A 27,636-nucleotide genomic window follows, 5' to 3' on the forward strand; every position below is an offset into this window, starting at 1 on the left:
TCTGCCAGTCTTCCTACCAAAATCACTTTTTCGTAAAATAGATACACTAAACTCCTCTTTTTTATGGCAAGGGAAGACTCCTAGAATTAGGAAAGAGCTTTTACAAAGGCATAGATCTACAGGAGGATTAGCGCTTCCAAATAAAAGACACTACTATTGGGCAGCCAATATCCACAAAGTAATTCTATGGACTGAGGAACCAACATTGAGTTGGTTCTGAGCTTGAAGCCAAATCCTGTCCTAATACCTCACTCTTGGCTTTGCTTATATCTACATTACCCAGCCGGCCAACTCAATATTCGAATAACCCGATTGTTGTTTCCACCCTAAGAATTTGGTCCCAATTGAGAAAGGCTCATGGACTCTGTGGATCCTCTATACATAGTCCCATTCGCAACAACCATCTCTTTCTCCCCCCTTACACTGATGGGGCCTTCTCTATGTGGCAGAGATTAGGTCTTATCAGGGACCTTTACATTAACAATGTTTCCGGTAGCTTTAGCCAACTCTCTGACAAATTTTGCCTTCCAGGCACTCATCTATTTCGCTACTTCCAGGTCCGAAACTGGGTTAAACTAAACAACCCTTCCTTCCCCAATATCCCTCCGGATTCAATAATTGACTCAATTCTGGACACTCTAACAATCGAAAAAGGTTTGATTTCAAGAATTTACAATTCCACCTCCCGTCTCACTGAAACATTGCTTGGTAAAATCAAACAAGATTGGAAAGAGGAACTAGTCCAAGCTATAGATGATGAGGTCTGGGATGGCGCATTAACGAGAGTGAACAATAGTATTATTTTATAGTTTTGATGTCTTCAGTATAAATCTACAATGTAGAAAACATTTAAATAAATAAAAAACTTCGAATGAGAAGGTGTGTCCTTTTGATTGGTAGTGTACATTGAAGTTCACTATTTACGGCCTGTACTGTGGTTACAGAATGCACCACAGCAAATCATGCTTTAAATGTCCATAAAATATTAGAAATGTGTCTTCAACTTTTTTTTCTTTTTTTTTACCTTTATCAAAGATGTCTTTATGAACCGATTGACTGCTAATGTGACCCATACAAAGTGTGTGATCACAATGTTATGTTTATATTTAATATCATTTTAGAAACCTGTTTAACAATGGACAGAAGGGGGCAGTAGATGGCAGGGTAACACTGCCGTAAAGGGGTTTGTTGTGATTTGCGCCTGCCGTAAACGGACTGATGTGTAGACGGTGCTGCCGTTGGCTTGCCATTCTGGCAAGACCCGCCAAACGAGCAGCTAAGGATTTTGTAGTTCATAATTTCTCCTGTTTTGCAGGTCAGTTTTGTATACATATTGTCACAAGTAGGGGTGCACCGAATGGGAAATTCTTGGCCGAAACCGATACCGAAAATAGGAAACAGTTGGCCGAAAACCGAATGCCGAAAGGCCGAAAATGATTAATAGAAATATATATATATATATATATATATATATATATATATATATATATAATGTATACATTTTTTACCAATGTTGTTCAGCTACCTGATTATGGAAAAATAAATGATTATGGCAAAACTTAACTTAAATAATAATCACTATTATGGGTCCATAAAACATTTATTCAGCACTTTTGAATGCATACAGTACATTAATTCCAAGTCAAGTGCATTTTATTTTCTCTGTAGGATAACTACAACAAAGTGCATTCAGAACAAAGCCAAGGTGCTTTAAAACTGCATAAACATCTAGGCCGGTACTAGGCCTACACCAAAATAGTGTAAATAAAGACTGTAACAGCCAGGCTTTCAACAACAACAAATGCACCTACAGTATAAGTGCATGCATACAAATGTGCAAACTGGATAAATCCACATGAATGTAACTATTTACAAATGAAATTACAATTGAATTTCAAGAATCTGTAAATAAGGCTGTCTGTCCTCATAAGCAAAGTAGTAAACATTGTATAAAGATACATAAAGTGAAAACTGGATACAAAATCCATAATCAATTACAAATTAAATTACAATTTCAAGAATCTGCAAATAAGGTGGTCCTCATGAGCAATGTAAACAACATTGTATCATTTAGATACCGAAAGTACAATATATTGAACACTGCTGCTGTAATTTCCCCCTAATGTATAATTGTTCTGTAGTTATTGTAGCTAAAACGGCGATTTCTGAGAGATTTTAAAATCTCAGATCTGCTCAGGTCTCAGTGAGTCACGCCCCTCAAGTGTGCATTTCAATAGGCAGGAAGACTCTGCTGTCGCCCATCAGCAGAAAATAGTTAACTAATTACAGGGGCGTGCCCCCAAAGCTGTGAGAACTGAGCAATCTGATATCCATCTTAAGTTGCATTTTCCTGGAGCGTCAGCTTCAGCGTCAGCTTGACGAAGACTGACAAAGACATTAAGAGTCCTGTGTGAGTCACGTGGGAGGCAAAGAGGAGGCAAATCCTACTCTGATTGCGCCAAGTATCGCTGGTGTTATTTAGTTTTATTCAATTCTCTTGGGTTCTCTAGCCCCTCATGCTTTAATCATGTGTATTTTCTGCATTCCTGTTCATGTGTCTTCTCGCAATTATCACTGGCCCCGTGTTTCTCCTAGATCTCACCGGCCTGCTCTCGTCTATCCCACATGCTCCACTGAGATCCAACATCTCGTTTCAGGGGGCCTGTGGAACTGCCAGTCAGCTGTTCCTAAGGCTGACTTCATCTCTGGCTACGCTTCCCTGCAGTCTCTGGATTTCCTTGCTCTCACGGAGACCTGGATCACTCCATCCAACACATCCACCCCAGCAGCTCTCTCCACAGCATATTCCTTCTCCCATACACCCAGACCCTCTGGCAGAGGAGGTGGCACTGGTCTCCTGCTCTCTCCCAAATGGAGCTTTTCCCTCTTTAAGCTACCTAATTTCACTCCTTCCACCTTTGAATTCCATGCCGTCACAGTAACCCATCCTATACAATTAACCATTGTTGTTCTCTACCGTCCACCAGGCGCCTTGGGGGACTTCTTGGAGGAGTTAGATAATCTCCTCTCACACATCCCTGAAACTGGCCCTCCCGCTGTACTTCTCGGCGATTTCAACCTCCAGACAGGGAAGATATCTGAACTAACATCTCTGTTAACCACCTTTGCTTTCTCACTGTCTCCATCCCCACCAACTCATAAAGCTGGCAATGTCCTTGATCTCATATTCTCAAGGAACTGCTCTACTTCTAACCTCTCTGTAAACCCGCTCCACACCTCCGATCACTTCTTCATTTCATTCTCTCTACCCCTTTCCAAACATAACAACCTCATCTCTTCTAACTCTGCTCCTGTCCGCCGTAACCTCCGTTCCCTCTCCCCCTCTACCTTTACCTCATCGGTGCTCTCAGCCCTCCCTTCCTCTGACTCGTTCCAACTCCTGCCTCCAAATGCTGCTGCAAAAACTCTCCTCTCGACTCTCTCATCCTCTCTGGACTTTCTCTGTCCTCTCACATCGCGGCCGGCTCGTCAGTCCCCTCCTGCTCCCTGGCTAAATGATGCACTGCGTGCTAATAGAACCATCCTTCGGGCAGCAGAGCGGAAATGGTGGAAATCCAAACACCATGACGACCTCCTAACCTATCAGGCTCTCCTCTCCTCTTTCTCTGCTTCCATCTCTCAGGCAAAAAGCACTTTCTTTCAAGATAAGATCCAATCTTCCTATTCCAATCCCAAAAAACTATTTTCTATCTTCTCCACCCTCTTGGACCCCCCCAAAGCACCTCCCCCCTCCTCCCTTCTGTCAAGCGACTTTGTTAACCATTTTGAAAAAAAGGTTGATGATATTCGCTCTTCTTTTTCTGACTCACCTTTACTCACCGCTGGGTCACCAGACCCTCCCTTCACCCACACACTGACCTCCTTCTCCCCTCTCTCTCCAAGTGAGGTTCTTACCCTCGTTACCTCTGCCCGTCCTACCACCTGTTCTCTGGACCCTATCCCCTCAAACCTCCTTCAGACTATCGCTCCTGATATTCTACCATTTCTCACCCATTTCATCAACACTTCTCTAACTTCTGGTCACTTTCCAAACAGTCTCAAGGAGGCAAGAGTAAACCCTCTCCTAAAGAAACCCACTCTCAACCCGTCTGATGTTATTAACTACAGACCCGTCTCTCTCCTCCCGTTCCTGTCTAAAACACTTGAACGCGCTGTCTTTAAACAACTCTCCTCTTATCTCCATCAGAACAACCTTCTGGATCCGCACCAGTCTGGTTTCAAGGCAGGTCACTCAACAGAAACTGCTCTCCTTGCTGTCTCTGACAAACTGCACACTGCTAAAGCAGCCTCCCTCTCCTCTGTCATCATCCTTCTGGACCTGTCTGCTGCATTCGACACGGTGAACCATCGGATCCTCCTTCACACTGTCCAAGAACTTGGAGTTTCAGGCACTGCACTTTCCCTCCTCACCTCATACCTCAACGACCGCACCTACAGGGTTACTTGGAGAGGGTCCGAGTCCGACCCTTGTCAATTAACTACAGGGGTCCCTCAGGGCTCGGTTCTTGGTCCCCTCCTCTTCTCCCTGTACACAAACTCGCTCGGGTCTGTCATTAGCCCGCATGGTTTTTCATACCACTGCTACGCTGACGACACCCAACTAATTCTGTCCTTTCCCCGCTCAGAGACCCAGGTCGTCGCACGCATCTCTGCTTGCCTAGCAGACATCTCTCGGTGGATGTCTGCTCATCACCTCAAGCTCAACCTTGACAAGACTGAACTGCTCTTCCTTCCGGGTAAAGATTGTCCCACTCTTGACCTAACAATCAACATCGGCACCTCTGTTGTTTCCCCGACTCAGACTGCAAGGAATCTGGGTGTGGTCCTAGATAACAAACTGTCCTTCACTGCAAACATCGCTGCTACAACCCGCTGCTGCAGATACACGCTTTACAACATCAGGAGGATACGTCCCCAGCTGACCCAGACATCAGCGCAGATTCTGGTCCAGGCTCTCGTCATCTCACGCCTAGACTACTGCAACTCCCTCCTGGCTGGTCTACCTGCATGTGCCATCCGACCTCTGCAGCTCATCCAGAATGCAGCGGCTCGTCTGGTCTTCAACCTTCCCAAATTCTCCCACACCACACCGCTCCTCCGCTCCCTTCACTGGCTTCCAGTAACTGCTAGAATCCACTTCAAGACACTGGTACTTGCGTACCATGCTGCGAATGGATCTGGCCCTTCCTACATCCAGGACATGGTTAAACCGTACACCCCAGCACGTGCACTCCGCTCTGCATCAGCCAAACAGCTCGCTGCACCCGCACTGCGAGGGGGACCCAAGTTCCCGTCAGCAAAAACACGTGGGTTTGCTATCCTGGCTCCAAAATGGTGGAATGAGCTCCCCATTGAAATCAGGACAGCAGAAAGCTTACACATCTTCCGACGCAAACTGAAAACTCATCTCTTTAGACTCCACTTCGAGCGATAAAATTACTAACAAAGCACTTATATACTAATAAAGGGCTGGCTTTCTAAATGCCAGTTGAGTAGCACTTGAAATGTTTGGCTCTATGAAACCTGATGTACTTATATGATTCTGTTTTCTTAAAGGTTGTATCTTCCTGGTCGAATGCACTTATTGTAAGTCGCTTTGGATAAAAGCGTCAGCTAAATGCAATGTAATGTAATGTAATAATGATAACCTGAGATGGTGAATTATAACTCACAATGAAAATTGTTCAGGAAAGTGGGTATAGAGTAGACATGTAGAGCTAGATAAGCTTAGGATAAGCCAGCCTTGTCTACTTATTAAGGAAAAGTGGGAGGTTCTTTTTAATGAACAGTAGCCTCTCTGCTTTATCAGCCGTAAGTCTGTTCCTCTTCTCATCAAGCACATGAGAGGCAGCGCTGAACAGTCTCTCGCTGTCAGTGCTTGTGATTTGATCTTACTCCGCATATTTGTCCGGGTGTTTTGATTTCAAGTGGTGGAGTAATCCCGAAATGGTGAAAGTCTTTGCAGTTACACCCCCTCAAGAAATGTCTGCTGAACACGTTTTACAAATCGCAATCCGCGCCTCTTTCTCTGATATTTTTAAATATCTCCAAGCGGCAGACATGTTGGCTGTGAGCCAGCCGCGAGCATGGTCGCGCGCCGTGCTTGTGCCGCGTTTTGCCGAAAGGGCCTTTTTAACCATTTTCGGCCGATAATTTTCGGCGGCCGAATATTCGGTGCATCCCTAGTCACAAGTGTTATAAATATCCACGGTAGTGTTCTGTCACGATGTCCTAGTTTTTCAAGTGGTGTTTGGACGTTGTTTATAGTCTTCAAATCTGCATTGGAGACTGTCTCGTGGTTGCTGTGTGCGCGTGTGTGTGTAATGGCGGTCGCTATTTTAATGTAGCATAAGCTCTTTGATAAAAGTGAATGCAAGTACATGTAATTGTTTACAGCTCCTGTACATTTTGTACTTACATATTTTCTGGGTTTATATCCTAAGTATTTTGTGTGTGTGTTTTGTATTATCTGTATGTGTTTTATGGTCAGAGTTAATACATAAATGCTTGGGGGATGTTAATGCTAGCACAGATTAGATTCTGATGCTTTACCTGGGAAGGTATTTAAAAGGGTTTGATTACAACATCAATATCTGAAGAGCGAAATTCTTATTTTAAGTCATGGTGTTTATTTCAAATATATTGAAGACATGAATATATATATGGACAAGTATTTATATTGAAGACAGAAAAGGGCATTAACAATTGTGTGTGTGTTGTGTCAAATGGTTAAGGACATTAACAATTGTGTGTGTGCCAAATGAATAATAAATTCTGGCAAGACCCGCAAAACGAGCAGCTAAGGATTTTGTTGTTCATCATTTCTCCTGTTTTGCAGGAATACTATCTGTCATCGCGCCCTGCATAGCGGGGTCTGTTACACTAACAAAGGCATTCCTCTTGCATTCTCTGGAGCTGTGTGCATGTTTGTGTGCTTTCTTTGGCATGCGTGATTAAGAACTGAGTTCCACAGAATTCTTTCAACTGCCTACCTTGGAAATGATTACTCCGACACGTCACATGATCAGGCAGGTCTGATAAATAGCAGCAGGCTGTTCACACATACACAGCAAACCTCAGCAGAGCTACACACATGTTACCAACAGCAGGATCACAGGCAGCCTTATCAACCCTGAAAGTAAGTCTTATTAGAAAGAAACTGCTAGATGCATTTTTTATAAAGTAATGATAATATTTGATTGGATTTCTGACTGGTTTCTTTCTTCCTGTGCAGCACGTGGTCTGTTGAATGCCTTCACTCTGCTCCCAGTCTGCGCTCCACCTCACTACACCCGCAGACACCATGGTCGTACACGAGGAGAAGGAGTGTGTGGTGTGCTTCAACGAGTACTCTCGCAGCGGCCGGGTCCCTCGGGTGCTGCACTGCGGACACACCTTCTGTGCACCCTGCCTGGAGCAGCTGTCCCAGCTGAAGGGGTTCCTCTGCTGCGTCTCCTGCCCCCTGTGCCGCTGGATCACCTGCACCAGGGCCAGCCTGACCCTGCCCGGGGCCCTGTGGGTCAACACAGAGATCTGGGACAAGATAGTGGAGGACAAGGTGACACCATCAGCGCCGATGGGCGATTTAAGCTACACTGAGACACAACTCATCCAGTCGTCACTGTAAGGGGACTCAGTTTTTATTCACATAGATTACACTTGTGTAATTTCATGTAGGCCTGTGTGATATGAAGAGAATCAACCTGATATCTAAACATACCTCTCTGTCACTCTCTTTAGCCCTGTTTCAAAAAAGTCTGGTGGCAAGACCTTCCTCCAGAGGATGTTTGGATGTGCGCTGAAGCAGCCAGACATGGACGCGTGTTGACAGTTTAACAGCAGAAGAAGAAATGACAGAGGCATCTCCGTTTCTCTTTACGTTCTAACTGAAGGGCCCATGGATGTATGGAAAGGAATGTTGCAGGACTACATTAGGTTTGCAGCAGGACTACGGCTGTTACTGATGACATCAGAGGCCGCCCTGAGGAGCGAAGGACCTGATGAAGTATTTATAATTAGATTCTAAACTCAAAGAAAATGTATCATTAGTTTTATTTGGTTGGTATTTGATTATGGTCAAGAAAAAATGTTTCATCATATTCTTGAAAATGTACAAACCATAAACCCAACTTTACTTTCGTTATGTCCTACATACAATCCTACCTGCATACATTTAAATATGGCACAAAAGCTGAAGCTGTGAACACTGAAACCTAATTTAATCAATTTGTCTTCATATTTTGTATTTTTCAAACTGTTTCTGTTTGGGAGATGAATAATAATGTTATAGTAGCTTATTGTTATTGTTATTTTTATTTTATTATGTTAATACTTTCTTCCACCTTTAAAGATTTTAATATTTTAATGCCTGTACACTTGCTTGTTGCTGCTGCAACACATATTCTCCCAATTTGGGGTCAATAAAGTATCTCTCTTAAAAGTATCTCTTGATTCTCGTCCAGTTTTGATTTCTCTCGGCTGGAGATGTTTCTCTTTATTGGGTCTGGCTGTTTCAGACGGAAATCATAAATAGAAACATTTTATACATTTTCCAAAAGTTATACATTAATGTTCGGCAGCCTCTGCTGCTAGTACTGTAAGTCGTTTTCAAAGTTAGTGCTGCTGTGCAAAGAACGTTGTTTGAATTCTTTAACTTTATCTAAAGTGTAGTTATTATAATAAAACTTGAAAATTGTCCCTCAACTGTTTCACCTATAGAAAAAAATTGTTATTTTTAGTCTTTTTGATGGTTGATTTTAAACACTTAATATTTCAAATTGTGAATTTTAAACAATATATGTGGAAAGTAAAAAGATACAACAATAGTTACACACTTTCAAAAGTCATACATTAACTAATGCCATGGATAGTTTAAGGTTAATGTTGGAATCGGGGGAAGAGCAATAAAACCAACCATTGTGAATATGTGGTTATTTTTATTGAAAACAGTCACAGTGGATTATTTGAACTGAAACCTTTTTTCCCTGAATTAGTTCTACCAAACAGCCTCTTAACTACACTATGTTAAGATGAAATACAGTTAAATATTCAGACATTACAACACAAAACTGATGCAAACACAACAGGGAACGATTTTCTAAAAAGCTTTCATAACCCACAGAAACCATCCCGAGGTTCACCTTGAACTAAAACATGATGGCAGGAAAAGGCACAAATCAGCTGTTTCCAGACGAGACCTGTGGCTGCTGTACACACTGTAGCAACTCATGTGAAGAGCTCTTATTCAAAATGTTATATTCAGACGCGAGTGAAATCAAAGGGGACACTTATGCACATATTCTGGGGTTAATACATCATGTACATTGAATGGACAGAACTATGGAGCTATATCAGGGTAATACGTTTTGAACATTCAAAAAAATAAAATGTATTTGAAAGTTCAAGCTTTTATCTTTGAAAAATACAATCAGGGCTGTCCCTCCCTACAGGCCGATCATGCAGGCTGTATGAGGCCTCACATTGCGCAGGGGGCCTCGCGCAGGGGGCCTCGTGCAGGGGGCCTCGCGCAGGGGGCCTCGGCTTATGAGCTCGGCTTGTGCGCAGTTCTCAGCGCAGTTCTCCGCGTTCTCAATTTGCACATTTCATGGTGATGCTCAGCCTCTCCCCTTAACTCCTAACAGTCATTATCATGTCAACCACAACACATATAAATACTGATAGAAATGTGTGTGTAGTTGTTGATTCATTGCTGACAGAGGGAACTACATTTGAATACAGATTTAAGAAATATCAGTTTTTGAGCATGCAATAAGGCTCATCTCAGAGTGTCGCTTGGGGCCCCAAGTTGGCCAAGGATGGCCCTGAATACAATGATGTATTCAAACTAAAAAATAAGTATTTAAAATAGTTTTCTAGGTTAAATATTCTTTGGAATCAGTTCAGCAATTTTTTGGAAATAAAATATTTATTTTCATATTTCACTTTTATACATATGTTGATATTTGAATCCTTATTTTTTTTCATTTGCAGATTTTACCTTTTCAGGATCAAAACAAAATCATTTTTTCAGGTTTCACATTTTTTTTCACTTTCAGATCTTTCTTCTCGCTTTCAGACTTGTTGCACTGATGTTGCTTGGGGGTATGGAATCAGCTTTGTGACATTAAGATAAAGCAACACTTTCTCAGAATCAAGCAAAACTAAGAGTTTAAGAGAAGAAAGACCTGCACCAGCTTCATCCACACTGGGCATTGCTGTTATCACTGGCTCAGTGTCATTTCATTTGACCAAATGTCTTTACATACACATTGAATATATTTTATTATTATCCACCTTTTTGTTTTATGTCCTTTTATTTAAAACATTCTTTGAGACTTCATCTTCGGGTTCAAAATTCAATAAATTTGATTTGTATTATCACTCTTTTGTCTTTATTCTACATGAAAATGTTAGAGATTCCATTCAAATCTGTTGATTATTCATATCTTCCTCAGGCTAGGAATAGTATGTCGAGTTTCTTATGGTACATTTATATAATTTTCTCACAGGATATAGAAGGACAGAACACAGTTTTTATCCATTGTATATGAATACATGCTTCAGCTCTTCAGACCAACATAGTAAGCTGGGAGCATGTTCCTAATTCTCTTGGTATGCAACCTAGGTCTGGTCTGTTTAATAAAGCAAATCTGCCACTTTTATATTGTAGAATTTGTTAAATGAAAGCAGTCTTTAATTGTTTGTCCTAAACAAAGCTTAACAGTGCCATATATGCTTTTGAAATGTAACATGTCTTTGAAAAAATAACAGTATACAGTTTATATTGTGTATCACCTTTAGCTTGAAAACACATAGATCTGTTTCTTTATCTTTAAAATAAATAGATTTTTATTACAGCAGCAGTGTGTTCAGGGGCCTCATTTATAAACGGTGCGTACGCTCAAAAGATGGCGTACGCCAGTTTCTACATCATTTTTGCGATTTATAAAAAACATGTTACCTCTCATGTATCATATATGAAGAATAAATGTTCTCAAATTTATTAAAGCCAATCTTTAAATGATTAAACAAACGACTGTTTGAGACTCCTCAGTGCACACAAAACTGGAGAAATAAATAAATACGGAAAAGTTATTGATCCCCCATCGATTATGTTCTCTTGTTAAGAAATGTATTCTCATAAATGATGTGGTAAACAGAAGGACAGAATTACTTTAAACTGACGCCGTTTTGCTTTTCTATAGGTTGTATAGATACGACCATGGTTTTATATACTATCATGTTTAATCATGTTTTATGCTGTTCGCCAAGAATTGATAAGTCGTTCGTAAAACACAGGAGGTATGGAAACTAAGAACACCATATGTGGTACATTTTACAGCTAATTTAATATAACACAACCAGTGGCGACTGGTCATTAGGGGCACAGCCCCACCTAGTGTCAGCAGAAAGTATTACAACAATAATTAGAAAAATGCAACAAAAAAAAAATCTTAAAGAGCATCTTGCAGGGTTTTTTTTTTTCTACATTTATGCTTAAACTTGCTTGAAAATTACAATTAAAAAAGTGAATGTAGGATTTGATATGTTTTATGAGACATAAGGGCAGGAATTCAGAGGGAAAGGAGCAATTTTGAACTCTGCTCTTAAAAACGGCTTTTGTTTAAGGTCATACGTCAAACGCGTCAGATTACATCACAAAGGGTAAACATCTCCGCTCTCTGACCCCGGGTATAGTTAGTAGTTGCGTTGAGTTGAGCGGTTGTGTTTTAGTGAGCTGGTATTTTTCTGTATTTTTACATTGTATTTCACCATTTGTAATCATGGTGTAGTATTGTGTTTGTGCAGGTTGCACAAATACCAGCCTGTCAGGACATCGAGTCCACAGTTTCCCTCACGGGAAAAGGACCGGAGCTAGCGTTCGTTCGTTCCACCTCCCTGCAGCACATACTCTCCATAGCTTCGCTGCTCTCTCTCTCTCTCCCCTCCGGTACACGGCACCGTAAGACGTAGTGTGGAATTGCATTAGGTCCATGTTTATTAATACGTTACACCGGCCGCTCCCCCCCTTGTTTTTTTTTTCAAACTGTTTCTGTTTGGGAGATGAATCATAATGTTATAGTAGCCGAAGATTGTTTTTATTGTTATTGTTATTTTATTATGTTAATACTTTTCTTCCACCTTTAAAGATTTTAATATTGTAATGCCTGTACACTTGCTTGTTGCTGCTGAATCCGTTTATCTACCGTCCAATTGTTTTTCTTTATTAAACACGTAAACGGAAGAGCGTCTGAGAGGCCTTTTTGCTTTTTACCTTACTAAATGGTCTAATGGTCCTTGGAGCGAGGGGCGGTGCCAAACTCACGGAAGTGATTTCAAAACAAAAGCACTCGTTTGCTAAAATCATACTTTGAATCACTACAGTATCCTGCTGAAGGAACGGTGATTATTATAAACAGGGGGAATTTAGCGATCACAACGAAAACGGCCAAGATACACAATGAGCCCAGAGAATGGATGTTATTAAGGGCTGTAAATATAATAAGCCTATGTCTAAAATGGACAACATTGTTAGGAGATTTAAACTATACAGCGGTTCTGCACTTCGTTCACTCAGCCGTCTCTCCACTTTGTTTTTTCAAATCATCTGCTCTTCATTATTCCTGCTATATTTGACGAGTGATACAAATATTTGTTACCACACGTTCTGAAAGGAAACTGACACTGTTGGACTCGGTTCTAGTTTGACTTCTACCAGAAATAAAATGAAGTACTTCTACTGTGTACTTTGTGAGTAATCCTCTGTCATAGTCCCCTCCATAATGCATGTTTTTCTGCTATCTTCGATGAATGATACAAATATAATTGTACCATTACTGCTTAATGAAATGGATACTGTTTGACTTTGTATTAGCCTACTTACAATACATTGAAGTACTTTTACTGTGTATGTTTTGAGAAATCCTCTGTCAAAGTCCCCTGCTGAGAACAAAATCAAGCCACTTCTGCTAAGTTTGATGAGGGAATTATTTTTTGTTGCCATTAGTTATTCGTGAGATTGATCCTGTTGGACTCAGTACTAGTGAAACTACCCCCACAAGTACTATGAAGTACTTACTGTGTACTTTTCCAGTAGTCCTCTGTCAATGTCCCCTCCTGAGAACAAGAATGCATGTTTCTCTGCTATTTTGAATAAGCGTTAAAAAACCTTTCTTCCTGAGACTATATTGTTGGACAGAGTATTTTAAGAGGATATGGTGGACATGATATCAGCAATACTTCCACTCAGTACTCCGGCAGCAGCATTTTACACCTTGGAAAGTCTTTAGAGTCTGGCCTGGATAGCTGGTCTATCCTTCAGCACACTGACACACTCTGTCACATGGTTGCCCTCTTATGATGCTGCTGTCTTTTAAGATTATTTCTCAGCCGTTAGTTCGTTCCTCGCAGATTCTTCAGTCTCATCAGCCTCACCCTTCCATCAGGCCCAGTCAACGCTTCCAGCACACTTCCAGTGTCTGACTCCATATGATATTGTCCCGATGCTGTAAGGGTGATGCCCCATGATCACAAAATAACCCCTCTAAAGTCTGAGTGCCAACTGCCAAGGACCTCATATTATGTCTGTCATTAATGTTACATAACCCATTATAACAGTTTTCTTTCCTTTTTTCTCTTCTCTTAACTGCATAGTCCTGTCTTTAAGTATAATACAATGTAAAGTATTTTTCCTGCACCATTTTAAGGCTTCAAAACAGGCATTTTTAGTGTATGTGTTTGGAGAAATGACACAATCAATGGCCCATAATTGTACTTGATAAACTCTGAATCTTGTGGTGCTTGGTGAAATACAGACTGGTTAAGCCGGCCAGGTTATATATATGCCTTTTTTGGAGCCCCTTTTTTGTAATATTTATTCAAATGTCACTAGTTATTTAAACAAACCACTATCTGAGGATTATACAAGCAACCATAAAACGCCCTTTATCTAGAGAGCCATTGAAGCCCATGAAGAATGTATCCTTCCACAAATCTTTTCCATCTGCTGTATTAATAAAGTTGCCACGTGTTTCCAAATTCAAGTTAAGGCACTATCTGTGCAGAACATTAGAAATATTCTTAATTTGCAGCATTTAAAAAAAAAAAGTGTTCAGAAAGACTGCATCAATGATATGCTATATATCTATATTTATATATATATATATAATATCAATATTTGTATTAACTAACCAAAGTCAATTTAAATAGCGGACACAAATGGGTTAATTGCCATGGATGTGGTGTTTGATATAGTTTATGTTAAATTTCATCCATTTTAGGCAGAAAAAAGTGTATTGACTAAACCTTTTTTTTTTATAATTTACTATAATTTAGAAAGGTTTTTATGAGAAATCATTTAAAAAATGTTTGCACACAACATTATTAATTTATACATCTTTATCAATTAAAAAAAAAATTATGAATCCATTAATTTTATTGTGTTTCCTTGAGGCTGGGGAATATATCCAGTATGTAGTTCAACATGTAAATGTTCTAATACAAGTAAGTATAAGTATAACATGGAAAAGGAAAAAAAATAGGTTTCATAGGAGGATGTGGATTTATTTTCTCTCAGCTTGTAATTACACAATCAAACAATCTATAATTTAGCTCTGGCCTTCAGTCACAAAAAACATTTTGTTGAATTGGACACATTTTTCCAAGCTCTATTGACTGACATGCAATGACTGGGACTGATGGAAGAATCTGCGAGGAATGAACTAGGAGCAGAGAAATAATCATATTTTAAAAGACAGCAGCATCATAAGAGGCCAACAAGAGTGATAGAGTGTGTCAGTGTGCTGAAGTATATTTGTGACCAGCTATCCAGGCCATTCTCTATAGACTTTCCAAGGGGTAAAAATGCTGCAGCTGGAGTACTGACTCAAAGTATTGCTGATATCGTGTCTACCATCCTCTTAAAATACTCAGCAATATCAGTCTCAGGAAGAAAGGTGTTTTAACGCTTATTCAAAATAGCAGAGAAACATGCATTCTTGTTCTCAGGAGGGGACATTGACAGAGGAGTACTGGAAAAGTACACAGTAGTCCTAAGTACTTCATAGTACTTGTGGGGGTAGTTTCACGAGTACTGAGTCCAACAGGATCAATCTCACGAATAACTAATGGCAACAAAAAATAATTCCCTCATCAAACTTAGCAGGAGTGGCTTGATTTTGTTCTCAGCAGGGGACTTTGACAGAGTATTTCTCAAAACATACACAGTAAAAGTACTTCAATGTATTGTAAGTAGTAGGCTAATACAAAGTCAAACAGTATCCATTTCTTAAAGAAGTAATGGTAAAATTATATTTGTATCATTCATCAAAGATAGCAGAAAAACATGCATTATGGAGGGGACTATGACAGAGGATTATTCACAAAGTACACAGTAGAAGTACTTCATTTTATTTCTGGTAGAAGTCAAACTAGAACCGAGTCCAACAGTGTCAGTTTCCTTAGGAACGTGTGGTAACAAATATTTGTATCACAAGTCAAATATAGCAGCAATAATAAAAAGCAGCTGATTTGAAAAAACAAACTCGAGACGGCTGAGTGACCACAGTGCAGAACCACTGTAGCCTATAGTTTAAATCTCCTAACAATGTTGTCCATTTTAGACAGAGGCTTATTGTATTTACAGCCCTTAGTAACATCCATTCTCTGGGCTCAATATGTGTCTTGGCCGTTTTCGTTGTGATCGCTAAATTCCCATTGTTTATAATAATCACCGTTCCTTCAGCAGGATACTGTAGTGATTCAAAGTGTGATTTTAGCAAACGAGTGCTTTTGTTTTGAAATCACTTCCGTGAGTTTGGCCCCGCCCCTCGCTCCAAGGACCATTAGACCATTTAGTAAGGTAAAAAGCAAAAAGCAAAAAGGCCTCTCAGACGCTCTTCCGTTTACGTGTTTAATAAAGAAAAACAATTGGACGGTAGATACATGGATTCTGCTGCAACACACATTTTCCCAATTTGGGGTCAATAAAGTATCTCTCTTAAAAGTATCTCTTGATTCTAGTCCAGTGTTGATTTCTCTAGGCTGGAGATTTTTCTATGTATTGGCTGTTTCAGACGAAATCATAAATAGAAACGTTTTCCAAAAGTTATACATTAATGTTCGGCAGTGTTAGTACTGCAAGTCATTTTCAAAGATAGCGCCGCTGTGCAAAGAACGTTGTTTGAATTCTTTAACTTTATCTAAAGTGTAATTATTATAATCAAACTTTAAAATTGTCCCTCAACTGTTTCACCAATAGCAAAAAATTGTTATTTTTAGTCTTTTTGATAGTTGATTTTAAACACTTAATATTTCACATTGTGAATTTTAAACAATATATGTCAACAAAAATTCCGATGGAAAGTAACAAGATACAACAATAGTTACACACTTTCAAAAGTCATACATTAACTGTTGGGGAAATATTTTCCAATGCCCATAACTTTGACCCAGTTTATCAGTACATACTGTCCTGACTGAGCACGCACCTGTAACCTTGGCTGCTGTGCTCAGTGTTTTGTCTCCCTGTTCCTGCCTGTTGGTGTCAGCTGATAGAGGTGTTATGATTCTATCTTGTTATGCACAATGTTGATTATTCTCTCTGAACTAGCTAAATACATGGGTCTGGGGTAGAGTTCTTCAGAATTGACGTGGCATCTCTACTGTGAAGTTAGAGCCTCTGACTCTTTGACTTGTTTTGCCAACATCCAAGACCTGCCAAAAGCGATGTTCATTCTGTTTCATTTCATTTCATTTCAAACCTTTATTTAACGAGATTGGTCCCATTGAGATCATTTCAAGGGAGACCTGCAGCATATGGGTTCCACATGAAACATAAAACAATAAAGGACATCATACATTATATTTACAGGATACATTTACATAGTTATAGACATTTACAAGTGCCCATAGTATCAACAACCATTTCATTTAGCCTAGCTTTAAAAACATGCAGAGGAATGAGACTGCTCAGTTTCAATTATTGCTGAAGATTGTTCCAAGCAAGTGGAGCTGCGCACATAAAAGCTGTTTTACCTAAGACAGTCCTTGCTCTTGGCACATCTAACAATAGTACATCATGCGATCTCAGACAATAGCTGCTTGCAACTCTCTGTGTTATCAGAGAGCAGATATAATACGGGAGTTTACCCAACAAAGCTTTATAAATAAACGTGTACCAATGACTGAGCCTCTTTACAGTAAGTGATGGCAAACCTGCCTTGGCATACAGTGTACAGTGATGAGTAAGTGCTTTAGAATTTGTGACAAATCTCAGTGCGCTGTGATAGGCGGCATCTAACTTGTTCAGGCAATAGGCAGGTGCATTCATATACAACAAATCACCATAGTCCAGCACAGGTAAAAAGGTCACAGTGACTAGCCTTTTCCTGGCCTCAAGCGAGAAACAGGACTTGTTTCTGAAAAAGAAACCTAGTCTAACCCTCAGCTTTTTAAGCAGGTTATTGACGTGAAGTTTAAAAGTAAGACAATCATCAAGCCAGATACCAAGGTATTTGTAACAGGTAATGTGTAACAGGTAACCACTTCAAGTAATTGTCCTTGCATAGTAACAATATCTAAAACAGGCTCTGGTGTCTTTTTAGCTTTTGGAAATAACATTACCTTGGTTTTATCAACATTTAAAAGAAGCTTAAGCTCAGAGAGCTGAGTCTGAATAATGTTAAAAACAGCCTGTAATTTAACACCAGCCTCCTTAATGGAGGGACCTGCACAGTACATCACGGTATCGTCCGCATAAAAATGGAAAGTAGCTTCATCCACAGTTTCACCTAAACTGTTGATATATATGGAGAATAAAAGTGGACCTAAAACAGAACCTTGAGGAACACCATTAGCAATGTTTAACCACTCAGAAGACAGCCCATCAATGTGAACACATTGGGACCTTTCAGATAGGTAGTTCACAAACCACCCCACTGCATGGATAGATATGCCAATACTGAGTAGCCTCTGCTTTAAGATGCGATGATCGACGGTGTCAAACGCTTTGGAAAGGTCAATAAATAGAGCTGCACAACTCTGCTTATTATCTAAAATACTCGTAATGTCATTCACCACTTTCATTGTGGCAGTGATGGTGCTATGTTGCTTTCTGAAGCCTGACTGATGTTTAGACAGGATATCATTTTTACATAAAAACTCCTTTACTTGTTCACTCACTAGGCGTGCACCTTCGCCAGAACTGACAATTTTGAGATTGGCCTATAGTTATTTTAAATAGTTGCCTCCCCTCCTTTTAGCAAAGGTAGGTAGACGGTACATCTCGTATCGCATCTGTCAAAGCCTGGGTTTCATAATAAATTGGAAGAAGAGCTGTCCTCTTCCCTCTCAGACAATCGTTATCTGGGAGTGGAATTAAACTCAGCCAGCATGAGAGCGCGGCTCTCGCGGCAGCGAGTAGAGGAACTGACAGCTCTCCTCCGGCGTGTCACAACCCACACAGCCCTCTCCGTGACGCAGCTGCTCTGCTTTGGTGTCAGCTGGTCACGTGATGATACCCCTGGGTCTCTTCCAACAGGGGGACTCCAGAGGTGGTTAATTCGCTGCAGAAGCCTGCTGTTTTTAACTTATTGGTTTATAAACTGCAGAGCTCGCGGTATTCCTCTGTCCCAGATATGCCTCCTACACACGGTCATAATAACCCACGAGCACCGTTATAACGCCTCGTGTGGACAGCATGCACACACCTCTCATCCCCTGGGCGTGTAGGTGTAGGTGACTTCACTAAAAATCTATCCATATTTTGCCGCTCGCATACATTTAGCCAGAGCCGTTAACTAGCTATATTTCACTATTTGTCTTTATTTTTTTCTGGCAGCCGCGCCTCCCCTGAAGCTCTCTGGCGCCCCCCAGGGGAGGCGCGCCTCACACTTTGAAAACCCCTGGTCTAGATATTCTAAATGACTGTGAAGAAAACCAAAAGCTAATCCAGAAGATTCCTGGTTGGCTAGCAGCACGTTGGAATCGCCAGGTTACAATCGCTCTCATGGAAGGTAAAGAGTTTCCCACCTTTGAGGATTTCACTCACTTTGTGTCATTAGAGTCAGAGATAGCATGCAACCCAGTCACTTCTCTACATGCTCTCTACTCATCGAACTCATATGACAAAAGAGGCATTAAGGAAACAAGGGGAAATAAAGCAAATGTCTTCAGCACGCAAACGGCCATAAACAGTGAAAACCCAAGGCCCCCCTGCATGTGGTGCAAAGATGATAAGCATCAACTGCCCAAGTGTACAACCTTCATGGAAAAGTCCCTGGAGGATCGACGAACATATGTAAATGATAATAAGCTGTGTTACGGCTGCATGAAGCCAGGTCACGGTGCAAAAGAATGTCGTCACCGCCACACTTGTGATTTATGTCAGAGAAGGCACCCTACCTGTCTCCACGATGAGAACTTCAGAAGACGTGGAAATCAAGAAAGATCTGTTTTCACTGTGAACACAGCTCTTAATAGTGAACATGAAACCAAAGCAGCTACGGTACTCAACGTCACTGGAGGCGGTCAGACAGGCAGCACTTCCATGATCGTTCCTGTATGGGTATCCTCAGCTAAAAACCCATCCAAAGAACAGCTTGTCTATGCATTATTAGATACTCAAAATGACAGTACCTTCATAGACCAAGAGGTAAGCAAGGAACTAAAAGCTGACACCTATCCTGTGAAACTGAAACTTACCACCATGCTTGGAAAGAACATGATCACGACGAGTGAAAGAGTGTCTGGACTCCGTGTGCAAGGCATTAATTCCTGCTTGCACATCGACCTTCCTCATTCTTACACAAGAGACTGTATTCCTGCGAATCGTGATCATATTCCCACTCATGACACGGCAAGGCCATGGTCTCACTTAACAGCAATCACAGATAACATGCCACCTCTCCTCAGCTGTGATGTCGGACTCCTAATCGGGTACAACTGTCCCAGAGCACTGACAGCCCAGACAGGTCTTAACAGGAAAAGACAACGAGCCCTTTGCCATCCTGACAGATTTGGGGTGGAGCATTGTAGGCTGCTCAACACCGTCTCACGAGAAATCTGAATCCAGCCTGTGTCACAGAGTTACGGTAAAGGAACCCCCTCCAGTTACGCCGATGGATGTGATAGGCGCCCTGGTGTCAGACTTTTAAGGACACAAAAGGAGATGACAAAACTGTCTCACAAGAGGATCTTGTTTTCCTTGGAAAACTCAAAGACGGCATAAGGAAAAATGACAAGGGACATTACGAGATGCCTCTGCCCTTCAAGCAACGGCCACAATTACCTGATAACAAAAAACTTGCTGAAATCAGGCTCTGTCATCGACAAAAGTTCTGCAGAGATGAGAAATACAAAAAAGACTACAAAACATTCATGAAAGAAATCATTGAGAGAGATGATGTTGAAGAAGTGAAAAAACGGAACTCATGGTGAAAAATGGTACATTCCCCATCATGGCATCTACCACCCTAAAAAGGCACAGGCGCTGCAAACAAAGATCACAGAAATGATGAGTCTTGTATTCCGTCTGTCAAAGTTTTCGTCATGGTCCTGAGCCATCAAAGCTGTGGCCCGCCTTCTGCGAAAAGCTAAAACGATCAAGTCAGGTGGTCATGTTGCAGTGAGCGAACTGGAAATTGCTGAACGTGTCATAATCCAAGATCTGCAAAGTCAAACATATGAGAAAGAAATAAGACTGTTAAAGAAAAGAAGTCAACTACAGTGTTGCAACAAATTAAACAACCTTGATGTTTTTCTGGAAACAGATGGTATCCTCAAGGTTGGAGGAAGACTCCGCCATTCATCCCTCGCTGACTCATTCAAGCACCCAAAGGTCATCCCTAAAGAGCACCACGTGATGAAGCTGATAATAGCTCACAACCATGAGAAAACAAAGCATCAGGGAAAAGGCTTCACAAAGAACGAAATCAGATCCAATGGCTATTGGATTCCTGGTATAAGCCGAGCAGTTGCATCGTACATCCGCCAGTGTGTGACCTGTCGCAGACTCAGGAGATCTCCAGAGGGCCAAAACATGTGTGATCTTCCTGCTGAACGCGTGGAGTCCTCCCCACCCTTCACATATTGTGGTATGGACTGCTTCGGTCATTTTGTTACTACAGAGGGAAGTAAACAACATAAACGTTATGGCCTGCTCTTTACCTGCTTTTGCTCACGGGCCATCCACATCGAGATGTTGGAGGATCTTTCCACCGATGCCTTCATCAACGGCCTTCGATGCTTCATTGCTGTCCGAGGCGCAGTCCGTCAAATTCGGAGCGACCAAGGCACTAACTTTGTTGGTGCAATGAATGAATTCAAGGCAGCGTTACAAGAGCTTGACACACAGAGACTGAGTACATTTCTGTCACAAAAACAGTGTGACTTTGTCCTAAACGCGCCTCACTCCAGTCATGCAGGTGGTGTCTGGGAGCGCCAGATAAAGACTGTCAGGAGTGTTCTGAGCACTACTCTGTCACTTTCCCAAAATAGACTCAATGACGCTTCACTACGGACTCTACTCTATGAAGCCATGGCAATAGTCAAAAGTCGTCCCCTCACTGTGGATAACTTAAACAGTCCCGACAGCTTAGAACCACTCACCCCAAATCACTTGATCAACATGAAATCCGGCACAGCACTGCCCCCACCTGGTGAGTTCCCAAGAGAGGACTTGTATGGAGCAAAAAGATGGCGTCGTGTACAGTATCTGGCAGAGCAGTTCTGGAGTCGCTGGAAACAGGAATATCTGCACACGCCAAAGAGAAATCTACTACTCGGTTATATAGTGATGGACATGGATGAACTGTCACCAAGAGGTGAATGGAGACTAGCAAGAGTCTTAGAGACTGTCAGCGGTAAGGATGGACTTGTGAGGAGAGTGAAAATCTCAGTTGGAGATAAGAGACTGAACAAGAAGGGTGAGCGCCTTGGTAAACCTTCCTTTTTTGGAGCGCCCAGTGCAGAAGCTGGTTCTTTTGTTAGAAGCTTCTTAAGCTGATGACGGCAAAGAGACATTGACATTCTTAAATGTGAAAATTCTTCATAGTTCATGTTTTGAAAATGAAACATTCATAATTTTGGTGGGAGTGTAGATAACCCAATTTGTGTTATTTGAGACTGAAGGGGATGTTGCATTGTTGTTGTTGCTTTCGTTGCAGTTTTATATATATCTTATAATGTAATTTAGGTGAACTTCCTGTTTCATTTGTATGCTTTTATTTTGAAGCCGAGTTAACAAGGCTGACAGGAAGTGGTTGTAGCTTTTGAAAACAACGTAACGGAGAAAGTAATATCTTCTATGTAACGGCGGAGAAAGAGAAGAACGGACTATATATTTAAATGTTAGCACCCCCCGAAGAGGCTCAAGCTCTTACGTTGGTTCTGGAGTTTGAATACATTCTGGTTCATCAGTAAAGACCATTATTCGGAGGGAAATGCTACATCCTTAGTTACAATGTTGTCCATTTTAGACAAAGGCTTATTATATTCATTTTCTGGGCTCAATATCTGTCTTGGCTGTTTTCGTTGTGATCACTAAATTCACCTTGTTTATAATATTATCACTATAACACTGACCAAGATCGCTGGATCGCTAGAAACACCGCTGTCATCAGGTTGGCAAGGGCTGTTCCATGCTCTGCTCATCCTCCCGGCGGGAGGCTCCCGCCTTCCCCAATGGACTCAGTAGCGCCCCCTGCTGCCGTGGAGCATGTGCCAGCCACATGATAATGATAATATTCCGCCGTGAGAAGAAAAAGTTTTGTAGTTGTAAAAAAATGTTGTGTTCTTGTAAAACCTATGCTGAATTTGTCTCTGAAACATGATATATTAGAAAAATGTTATGTGTTTGTTTGATAGATACGTTTTTTCTTTGCAAAACGAAATGCATTAGTTTGTAGATGGTGTTTTGTATTTGCAAACCACATTGTGTTTGTTAGTGAATCATGAGGCATTTGTAAAACCTGTTTAGTTTGTTTGTTGAGTTATGGCAGGAAATTAGCTCCATAGATCTGGTTTCCCAAAATCAGTTGTGGCTCGTCCGTGAACGATGACGTGATGTGGGCAGATAGTTTGTATGACTGCACATGACTGTGTTAAATATGTATTAACTGTTTAAAAATATTATAAATTCTTACTGTAACTTCAATGACATAGAACATTATATAGTATGCAAGACAGATGTTGTACAGTTGTTCACTATGTACATAAAAAAAGTGGAAAGATCAAAACAAAAACAAAACTTTTTTTATTGATTCAAAAGAAAGTTATGAAAGTGGAAGTTATGAATCGATTCTTACATTAATAGATTTTTTACACCCCTATTATATATTACATCATATGTAGGCCCTACTTGTTCGTATTTTATCAATTGTATTCCATACATGTTCATTTTGAGTTGACTGTTAATAAATGTGTTTTAATCCATGTGAAAAATATGAATTATTATCTTTAATGCCATTTTTCTCAAATATAACGTTTGATGACACTCAAACCTTGGAAGAGCATATCTTCTCCTTTTTTTTTTTCCTGGGTCGATGTGACTCAAAATGATGGAGCAGGTCACATATGTACCTTGTTAATACAAAAGAAAGTATAACATTTTAAAAAAAATGTAAGTATTTTGAATAACAATCTAGAATGTGGGAAGAGGTGGGACGGCGCCCCTATGGGCCGGCCGCCACTGACAAGTGTCATAACTGCTAAAGTTGCTCTCATCAGACAGAGTAACACAGAAGCCTATTTGCTTAAAGATCTTATTGTCACCAGGGCAGCAGTGTGGGTAGTTTGTTACAACTTCCTTGAATATATCCAAAGTGTCATGGGGAAAAAACAGGACAAAATCCTACCTTTATTGATCATAAAACATTCAACAGATACTGTATCTGTCTTGTTTTTCCAGACTGGTTGGGATGTTCCCCAAGTACATCACACTGAAACTAAAGTCGAGTTCTGAGCTGATTATCCTCCTTGGGGATCCTAAGAGACGGTTTAAGTGAATATCAGAGGGTTGTTAAATGTGCAAAAACACATTTTATTTCAAATCTTGTGTCCAACAACAGAAATAGGCCCCAGTTCCTTTTTACCACTCTTAATCATCTTTTAAATCCCCTACTCTATGTGAAAAGTTCCTTTCATCTTTTAATGATAAAGTCTTGGCCATCAGATCATCACCTCCTCCTCTCACCTTAGACCCAGCTGTGTCTCCTGTGTGCTCAGTCAGGAGATAAGTCTTCGAGCAGTTTGACCTGGTTTCACTGATCTGATGTGGTTAAAAAATTGAAACCTTCACAATACCCCTTAGACAGTGTTCCTCCCAGATTACTGAAAGACGTTTTTAATACTATTGGGTCATACATTTGAACTTTGATAAATATCTCTCTCACCTCAGGCTGTGTTCTAACTTTTTTAAACACGCGGTAGTGCAGCCTCTTATCTAAAAACAGAACCTTGATCATTCTGTTCTCTCCAACTTTAGACCTATTTCTAAGCTTCCCTTCCTGTCTTAAGTCCTAGAGAAAGTGGTTTTAGCGCAACTGCAGTCGCACCTTGATTTTAACTGCATATCAGAAAAATGTTTCAGTCTGGTTTTAAATCACGCCACAGCACAGAAACTGCTCTCCTGATAGTTTTTAATGATCTTCTTTTAACTGCTGATTCTGGAAATTCTGCTGTGCTAGTGCTTTTAGATTTGTGTGCTGCTTTTGATACCATTGACCACCAAATTATTTGATCACGCCTTGAACTGTGTGTTGGTATTAAAGGTAACGTCCTAAAATAGTTTCAATCATATCTGTCAGGAAGGACCTTTTCTGTGCATCTTGGCCAGTATTCTTCAGCTGCAGCCCCACTAGGATATGGGGTCCCTCAAGGCACTATCCTTGGCCCCATTTGGTTCAGTCAGTATTTACTGCCTCTGGGGTCAATTTTTAAAAAGCATAACATTTCGTACCATTGCTTTGCAGATGATTTGCAGGTATATCTGCCTATAAAAGCAAATAATGAAACTAGGAATGCCTTGCTTAGCTGTCTGAAAGACATTAAATCATGGATGGAAATCAACTTCTTGACTCTCAATGAAAACAAGACAGATATTTTAATATTTGGACAGTCCGAACTCCTGGATGGCTTTAATAGTATACTCGGCCCCCTAGCCTCCTACAGCCGCCCCTCTGTCAGAAATCTTGGAGTCATCTTTGACAACTGTTTTACATTTGACAAACAGATAAGCTCAGTTTTTAAGACAAACTTCTTCCAGCTGCGGCTTCTGGGGAAGGTAAAGGCCTAGCTATCTTCCTATTTGAACAGCTAATCCACCTATTTTATTTATTTTTATAACGTCTCGTTTAGACTATTGTAACTCCCTGTATATTGGTGTTGATAAGTGTTTGATCCGTCGCCTGCAGCTGGTCCAAAATGCCATATATATGCCATATGACATCACTCCTGTTTTGAGTGACCAAAACACAGAGGCCAAAACAGGAGTGATGTTATATTATCTATTCCCAGTAAGAAGGCGTCCAGCCGCATTTTGGACCAGCTGAGCCAAAACAGGAGTGATGTCATATTATCTATTCCCAGTAAGAAGGCGTCCAGCCGCATTTTGGACCAGCTGAGCCAAAACAGGAGTGATGTCATATTATCTATTCCCAGTAAGAAGGCGTGCAGCCGCATTTTGGACCAGCTGTAGGTGACGGATCAAACACTTATCAATTGGCTTCCTGTCAGTTAAAGGATCCAGTTCAAGTATTTACTTGTTGTTTTTAAATCATTGCATGGACTGGCACCATATTACCTGTCTGAGTTGTTGCACCCCCCTGCGCCTCCAGCTAGAGCATTGCGCTCAGCTCAGCAGAATATGTTGGTGGTTCCTCTGTGCAGGAAAAAAACCCCGGGGTGACAGGGCTTTCAGTGTTGCAGCTCCCAGACTGTGGAACAGCCTCCCAGTACATATCCGGACTGCTGAGTCTATTCAACTTTTAAACCTCAGCTAAAAACTCACCTCTTTGCACTGGATTTTAATACTAGTTGAGCATTACATTTTTACATTTGTATGTGTTTTATGTTTCTAGTGTGCTTTTTATCATGTTTTTAATTATTGTTTTATTATTTTACTCCCATTGTGTTATTTTATATTGCATTTATTGCCTATACATCACTTTGGTCAACTGAGGTTGTTTTAAATGTGCTATATAAATAAATAAAGATTGAGATTGATTATATTGATCTAAGCTCTGGCCAATACAAATAAATACTACAGCAGTCCCAAAAAATATGAAAGTGATCAGCAGATTCATTTCCACACATTCTTCAGCATTGACCATCCCCACATATTTTACTCTGTGACTTTTTAATCTTTGGGGTTATAAAGAACCTTAAAAAAATGTTTCCTGGAGAATTCTCTCCATACAGCAAATATATATCAAAAATGTTATGAACAGTTTGACTCCACAATAAGGCATTCCTCTTGGAGTTCCGGAGATATGCGCATGTGCAGGTGCTTTGGCGAACGTGATTAAGAATGGAGTTCCCCACAATGTTTTTAGCTTCCTACCTGGAAATGATTCCTCCGACACGTCACAAGATCAGGCAGGTTGGATAATAACCGCAGGCTGTTCACACACAGACACAGCAAACCTCAGCAGACCAACACACACGTTACCAATAGCAGGATCACAGGCAGCCTTATCAACCCTGAAAGTAAGTATGATTAGAAAGGAACTGCTAGATGCATTTATTGTTATAAAGTAATGATAATATTTGATTGGATTTCTGACTGGTTTCTTTCTTCCTGTGCAGCACGTGGTCTGTTGAATGCCTTCACTCTGCTCCCAGTCTGCGCTCCACCTCACTACACCCGCAGACACCATGGTCGTACACGAGGAGAAGGAGTGCGTGGTGTGCTTCAACGAGTACTCTCGCAGCGACCGGGTCCCTCGGGTGCTGCACTGCGGACACACCTTCTGTGCACCCTGCCTGGAGCACCTGTACCAGCTGAAGGGGTTCCTCTACTGCGTCTCCTGCCCCCTGTGCCGCTGGATCACCTGCACCAGGGCCAGCCTGACCCTGCCCGGGGCCCTGTGGGTCAACACAGAGATCTGGGACCAGATAGTGGAGGAGAGGGTGACACCATCAGCCCCGATGGAGGATTTAAGCTACACTGAGACACAACTCATCCAGTCCACACTGTAAGGGGACTCAGTTTTTATTCACATAGATTACACTTGTGTAATTTCATGTTGGTCTGTGTGATATGTAGAGAATCAACCTGATATCTAAACATACCTCTCTGTCCCTCTCTTTAGCCCTGTTTCAAAACCGTCTGGTGGCAAGGCCTTACTCAAGAGGGTGTTTGGACGTATACGCAGGGCCGTCCCTCTCTACAGGCCGATCATACAGACTGCGTGGGGCCTCACCTTGCTGAGGGGGCCTCAACTGAGCCTCAACTGAGCCGCACCTATGCGCTTATGCGGCACAATTAGTGTGAAGCGGCACGGTTGCGCCGCTGTGAGGCTCCACTAGCACCCCCCCCCCCATCATACAACTTTGCGTGGGGCCTCAAGTTGGCCAGGGACGGCCCTGTGTATACGTCATCTCCGTTCCTCTTTACGT

General features: G+C 41.2%; 2 protein-coding genes across 7 annotated transcripts; both read left to right on the plus strand.

Annotated features, from left to right (window-relative positions):
- The first annotated feature begins 1,212 nt into the window (after window positions 1-1,212).
- Window positions 1,213-8,464, plus strand: LOC307039506 (RING finger protein 224-like). Of its 5 annotated transcripts, none has more exons than XM_079681623.1 (4): window positions 1,213-1,315; window positions 6,860-7,159; window positions 7,256-7,644; window positions 7,762-8,464. In XM_079681623.1, exons 3-4 carry the CDS (start codon window positions 7,271-7,273, stop codon window positions 7,847-7,849), a joined length of 462 nt encoding a protein of 153 aa, XP_079537749.1. In that variant the 5' UTR covers window positions 1,213-1,315; window positions 6,860-7,159; window positions 7,256-7,270; the 3' UTR covers window positions 7,850-8,464. The 5 variants fall into 5 exon arrangements, with proteins under 5 accessions (XP_079537749.1, XP_079537750.1, XP_079537747.1 ...); XM_079681624.1 differs by having other exon boundaries at window positions 1,216-1,315; window positions 6,995-7,159; XM_079681621.1 differs by lacking the exon at window positions 1,213-1,315 and adding an exon at window positions 2,335-5,970.
- A 17,238-nt stretch (window positions 8,465-25,702) lies between these two features.
- On the plus strand, window positions 25,703-27,574 carry LOC307040102 (RING finger protein 224-like). Of its 2 annotated transcripts, XM_079682658.1 has the most exons (3): window positions 25,703-26,724; window positions 26,824-27,212; window positions 27,330-27,574. In XM_079682658.1, exons 2-3 carry the CDS (start codon window positions 26,839-26,841, stop codon window positions 27,472-27,474), a joined length of 519 nt encoding a protein of 172 aa, XP_079538784.1. In that variant the 5' UTR covers window positions 25,703-26,724; window positions 26,824-26,838; the 3' UTR covers window positions 27,475-27,574. The 2 variants fall into 2 exon arrangements, with proteins under 2 accessions (XP_079538784.1, XP_079538785.1); XM_079682659.1 differs by lacking the exon at window positions 25,703-26,724 and having other exon boundaries at window positions 26,733-27,212.
- The last annotated feature ends 62 nt before the right edge of the window (window positions 27,575-27,636 follow it).

Source organism: Notothenia rossii (genome assembly GCF_949606895.1).
Source record: "Notothenia rossii genome assembly, chromosome: 5".
In the NCBI taxonomy this organism is placed as follows: Eukaryota; Metazoa; Chordata; class Actinopteri; order Perciformes; family Nototheniidae; genus Notothenia; species Notothenia rossii.

Coding starts and splice junctions, on each gene's coding strand:
- LOC307039506 (XM_079681620.1), top strand. CDS start 2,528: ATGTGTATTTTCTGCATTCCTGTTCATGTGTCTTCTCGCAATTATCAC.
- LOC307040102 (XM_079682658.1), top strand. CDS start 26,839: ATGCCTTCACTCTGCTCCCAGTCTGCGCTCCACCTCACTACACCCGCA. Junction 27,213..27,329: donor CAACTCATCCAGTCCACACT/GTAAGGGGACTC, acceptor CCCTCTCTTTAG/CCCTGTTTCAAAACCGTCTG.